The sequence below is a fragment of the Ptychodera flava genome, chromosome 3, assembly GCF_041260155.1.
Source record: "Ptychodera flava strain L36383 chromosome 3, AS_Pfla_20210202, whole genome shotgun sequence".
In the NCBI taxonomy this organism is placed as follows: domain Eukaryota; kingdom Metazoa; phylum Hemichordata; class Enteropneusta; family Ptychoderidae; genus Ptychodera; species Ptychodera flava.
Genome location: NC_091930.1, coordinates 19,062,406 through 19,068,405, shown reverse-complemented (window position 1 = coordinate 19,068,405; position 6,000 = coordinate 19,062,406). Strand labels below are relative to the sequence as shown.

Below are 6,000 nucleotides of genomic sequence, written 5' to 3'. Positions count from 1 at the left end.
ATGGACGAACCAAGAGCAATAATATTTTATTAAGTCCTCGTGTCCATTTATATGAAACAAAATTTCTTTAAAAATAGTAAACCACCTTCCAATCAATAGCAGCGTTAGCTTTGGACTACTTTTTTACTTTCTCAAGCCCCACTCGCCTGGCGCTGGCCGTAGCGCGCATTAATATTGAGTCTAAAGTCACTAAATGAGCTCGTAGAAGCTGGAGAGTCTTGGGCCCTGGGCAATGCCCGGGGCCCGGGGCAATGCCTCGCCCCCTTTGTGCGTTTCGCAAATGAGTTGGGCAACACCACCCACACGACGACAGCTTGGAATGGATATTTCCATGATTTTCTGGAAGTTGTTTTACATGGAGGTCGCTAAGCTGTAAGTTCGATTCCAAATTTAGTCTTGGCATTGCTACCTCCATGGTCTTGGAAGTTGGAAACCGCGGTCCCTTATGTGCGACCATTTGAAATTTGAGGACAGTCAGTCCAGTGTTCGCGCTAAAGCTGGCCATTGATTCACTCAATGTATATACTGGGGGCTCAGACAGCTGAACAGACTGAACAGAACAGCCATCGACTGGCGACATACGAAATATGCACGTCCGATCACTTCTCCTACTACCTCCATGTTTCTATCATGTTCTGTTGCATAACGGCATTGCAGTAAATCTGTGACCTCTCAGCGAGTCTTTCGCCTCAGTACTACACTCTTCCAAGTATAACCCCCTTCACTGATTTCAGAGTGTATAATGCAGGGTCGTTCAATATGGTAAAATCACTTTTCAGATCAAAGAAATTAATGGGACATCGAAGTTCCCGGGTTGCATCGTAAGGGAAAATGGCACGTTTTCCCAACTATTTATGAGTCTGTGTCCCTCTGAACTGTCCCCCTTACCTAAGTAAGAATATCATAGGCCAATTCTAAAGTCACGTCGTCGGCTTCACTCAGCCCCTTTGTCTCACCTCTTTGTGGAATTGAGCGAAAATTTTGAGCGAGCATCAATGAAATATAAAATTGTCACTTCAACACAAAGCATGACACTTTATGTGGGTAAATGAACTCTGCCAAAGGTCAAACCATTCTCAATGACACTGAAACACTTATCTGATAGGTTATTTACAGCACTGTCCCTCTATCATGTGTTCAAAGCGACGTCTTCTGTGTATGACAGTATCATTTGCCAGAAAGTATCTGGTATACAACCGGCAACAGTTAACCGATCTTTTGGGCAAGCAGAGTCTTTGTTTGATTTTAGTGTGAAAAGGAAATCGGGGGGGGGGGGGGAGGGGGAGAAAGGTAGCTCTCCATTTGAGAATAATTTAACGATGCAAGTCTATGAAAATGGCAACGCGTAGTATTATGTGGTTGTGGATAGAATTAATATAAGAATTTAACGAACATCGCCAGATTTGGTCCACATGTTTCTCAACTTTATGTTTGCTATGTGTTAGTTGGGGACGGTCCAAAATGCGAGCTTGTCGAGCAGTCATTGCTGTTTTCTGAAAATTACTGAAATCATACGAAAGAATTCAGTCATTGGCTTTAGATTATTGCATTTTCAAAGTTGCCACTGTTTTACATTGAAATAAAGCTGCTGTCAATTTGAATGATGAACCCAAGTTGCGGACATGTCAGCTCTGTACCGCATGCAGCCAAGGGATTCATGAGGTCGACGAAAATATTAAGTCTAGATGTGCACATGTGGTGGCCATGGTGACAGGAAGGATTTGACACCGATTTGTTCTGATGATATTTCATTGTGTACAGTCTGAACAGAAAAGGCTCATGCATTTACAGTGTCTATAAACCACTAATGTACCTTCACAAAGTTCATTCAAATTGTGTTAGATGATGATTACGGTAACCGTGTGACACACTGTTGATGATACACGTAATTATGTTGGTATTGGACAAAAAAGTACAAGCTTGCAAAACTATTACTCCATCCCGGAAATAGTGTTTTAACAGATCCTGCTGTTGACACGCCAGTAAATCCGTGTGAACGTGGCAACAGATGGCCTTGTTTCAATCATAAAATGCTATTCAAAGAATTCTACTTCCTGGTTTCAAGCTACCGGTACACTGATCCACTGGTCAGTGTTTTGTCTCAAAATCCTTAAAATCCTTGAAGACTCCGGCCATTCTACTACCTTTGCATTGTTGCTGATCAAATCAAAATTAAAGCTAGTGATGGTTAGTGAAGACATATTTTGACATTTCATTATTTGGATAGAAAAGTACACAGTTTAGAAGTTCTGTATTTACAAAAAATAGCATTGTTTTACATTTAGGGTTAGAGTTCAAAGGAGGAGTCATAGCAATAAAAATTTGCAATTTTGTCCAGTGTGACTTTGATAGTACTCTTCATGTTAGGGCCACAACATCATTGTTAGAAAGATCATAGAGCATTGCTAAGTAGTGTTTAAAATGCTAAGTTGTTTGAGATGGGTTTTTTAACTGTTTGATGAATCTCTTAGAGAATGGCATTTTTTTTGGCCTAGATTACCCATAATGCAATGGTAATGGAAAGAAAGAGTTATGGTGCAGACTGATAACCTAATAGTAAAACCAAATCTACTAGACTGGACAGGAAACACCAGGGGCAAAGATACAGCCAGCTGGTGTTATAGGCAGTTAAATCTTTCGGAAATTATAGTAAACTTGGGGAACTGTACTATTTGAAATGATATTTCCAGATCACATTTGATATTGATTGTTTTTTGTGGCTTGTTGAATCATGACAATCTTGTGTTAGTTAATTTCCATTCACGTATGTTTCAGGTACACGAGGAAAATGCCTCGTAAGCAGACAGATCCAGTAGGGAAAGGGTTGTTGTATACAGAGGTAAGTACCTGGTCTGTCCAGTTTTGTCTATACATATACAGGCAAAAGTAATACACACATGGATCTTTGATTCCTCATAGAGTTCCTTGCATAGGGGTAATTCAGTATTTGAGGAAGGCCTTTATTTTCTTAGTACAAAAACTCACAGGCAGGTTAATATTACATCATATCAATTCCAGCAAGCATCGTCATACATGGCAAGCAAATCACAAGGTTCAAGAAACAATACAAAAACAAACAAAGAACAAAAAGTTGCTGACGCTAGTTAGTGGTGGTGGTACCACATGTCTGGAATGGGTAAGCACACTCTGCTCGCAATATGTACCATCAATCAAGATTAATCCAAAGTATTTCTTCACAAAAACTGTGACAATTTTTTAGTCAGATTCATATTCACCAATCATGTATGTCTGTGTTAGGTATTTTAAGCCAGCTTAAAGCCTCAAGAAGTGCAATTTTTGCATTATTTTGGTAATTTTATCTCAAATAAAAGTTAGTTCATGTAAACGTGCTTACTGAAGGACATGGTTGGAAGCATTATTGCTCACTGATTTGGACTGGGTAAAAAGTTTTGACAAGATATACAGCTGCTGTTCTCATAAAATGGTCACATACCTGAAAAAGTGTAAAACTGATGGATGTGGATCACCTCCTCATCATAATCTTTCAAGAACAATGACACTCCATATTCATGATTTTGTAGTTTAAATCTTTATTTTCTCTGTTGTAAAGCCAGTTGTTGATCATGGCAGGAAATGTAACATTATGGAGAAAATGTTAATTGTATGCTGAGAGAAATGAGTATGTACTACACTCTTTCAAAGTGTATTCTCTATTTAGTAAGTGTAGAATTCAAAGAATAGCCATACAAAAGGAGAGCAAATTATGGTTTACATAGTGGCAGCTCTTGGGTCTTTCGATGCACCCTCTTTAGTTCAAAATGTGTATATGGCCAAGTATTATGCTCTACACATGAGATGTCATTGCTTATTTAGGCATCCAAGCCAACAGTTTTAGGCTCGCTCCTCTTGTACATGTGTATATTCAAGTTTTTCCTTCCATCCCTCTTTTTTGTGGACTTAAAACTCAAAAATCACTTGACATACTGTAATTCTCAAATGTAGCATAGTGTTTTGGGCAAGGGACAACCCTTGAATTTTAAGTGAAGGTAGTCACTTGACCTGGCATAAACAATGACTGTACTGGATTTTTATTCTCACTTCACCTATTTTTTAGCCTTTCTAGAACTCTGTAGCCATTGCACCAATTCTTCTGAAACAATGCACAGTGATTGGCAATCATAGTTACATGTAGGGGCCATGGATAATTAAAACATGAGCACGGTAAATGAAACTAATTGCAGTGTTCTCACCAGAAAAAAAATTTGTGGGACATTTTGTCCCGATGACCAAAAAAAGCGGGACAATGGATGATTTTTGTGAGACAATATATAAATATGTTAAAAAAGTCAAACTGCAAATACGAACCTTATTCTGTGCATGGAAAAAATAAAGGACTCAACAACTCATTCAACTTAACAACTTTTTTGTAAACATTCGGTGAACATATCAACTGATATTGAATATCAGTGCCTTTTAATGAAAAGTCTATGGGACTTTCGTTCTTTCCAGTGTGAAAGTCCATTTCGGGGTCCTCTACAATAACAGTAGTTGCTAGAGTGTCCAGCCGTTCAGCTCCCAGTTGATTCCTGTCATTAGTTACTTTTTTTCGCACTAATCCCTTTTCACAACCAGCAGAAGGAACAGGCCACGTCAGCATTTATTTAGGTCAGGAAACATATCCCTATGATGTTTGTAAACAATCATAAACTTTTGACGTGAAATTTTGGTCGCCAGCCAAGGCTACAAATTTTGTCAATTGATTGAAGCATGGAAAAAAGACGTCCATGTTCTCACGTATAAGTTCGCCTGGAATAATATACTTATCACATGCGCAAGCCAAGAATTGATAATTTTTTGCATAATAAGAGAACTTTCCTCCAACTATTCCACATTTAAACCTCGGAACTACTTTTGGAATAATATTATCAATCGGCAGTGGGCCAGTTGTCGATCATTTCCAGTCGTGGGTACTAGGTCGCGTGGGCGAGGAACGGAGCAAATGCCTGATAACATCACACAACACGGATCTCCCGCGAAGTTTATACATGATTCCAAACATAGCAAAGACCTAAAAATTATCTCAGACAAAGTTGCGTTATTTTTCGAGAACAAAAATTCACTGAATCTCAACGGCACAAACACTATAACGTCGTTCCCGTCAAGACCTTGGTTGCCATGCGGAACTCACAGTATAATGCTACCAGCTTCGAGTTCGTTGTTTTCGAAAAATGTTCATGTAATTCCTTAGGCATATACAAGCTTTACATTCTTGTGTTTTCGTAGTTCGGATTATTGTTGTCGTAGCCTATGAAAAATTTATCGTGCTCATGACGCCTCCAGCTTCCGCGAATTCCGTGGACATGTACCGATATGCATGCAAGGCGAACACGTCAAGTGCGTCAGACTACCACAGTCTCGTGTGGTTCAATACACGACGGCCGCTGTGTGGTATACGTAATAATGAATCCACACATCGGCCATCATGTATCGAATCACAAGTGACTGTGGCTTAAGTACGCCCTCTGACGGGTATTGCCTCCAGATTGCCTCGGTTTCAACCAGGAAGTGAATACTCGCGTCAATCATTTACGTCCATGGTGAAAAGTATTGGCTGTATGATATGGCCGGCCGGCCGTACGGCTGGCACCACAAAAGTTTATAATTTCAAAGGCGCGCCACTATTGGCGCGCACGCCCAAGAAATCCGCGACAAACAGAAAATACGCGAGAATGTCGCGGAATCGCGGCCCGGTGAGAACGCTGTAATTGCATTTGGCCTCAACCTCCTCCCCACCTCCCCTAAATGAAAGTTTGGAAGTGTGAAAATCCAACCAAGCCTCATTCTCTATCTGCATACCAACGGTCTGTAATTACGTTGCTATATCATGCATACGCTACCAACCGCCCAACATAATCTCTGTTCAGTGCCAGCTCAACAATGACAAAACCAATCGAATGAAATGAAATTGTGTATCCAAAGTGATTGTAACATTATTTTACTCATGCACTAGCTGATTCACATGTATGTCAAAAGGATATA

General features: G+C 39.9%; 1 protein-coding gene across 1 annotated transcript in view; it reads left to right on the top strand.

Annotated features, from left to right (window-relative positions):
* Nucleotides 1-207: 207 nt before the first annotated feature.
* LOC139129694 (N-lysine methyltransferase KMT5A-like) overlaps nucleotides 208-6,000 on the top strand; it is a 17,553-nt gene continuing 11,760 nt past the window's right edge. Inside the window, exons 1-2 of the mRNA XM_070695371.1 lie at nucleotides 208-372; nucleotides 2,776-2,839. Of these exons, the coding sequence (XP_070551472.1) occupies nucleotides 233-372; nucleotides 2,776-2,839 (204 nt within the window). The 5' untranslated portion in view covers nucleotides 208-232. The remainder of the gene's footprint in view (nucleotides 373-2,775; nucleotides 2,840-6,000) is intronic.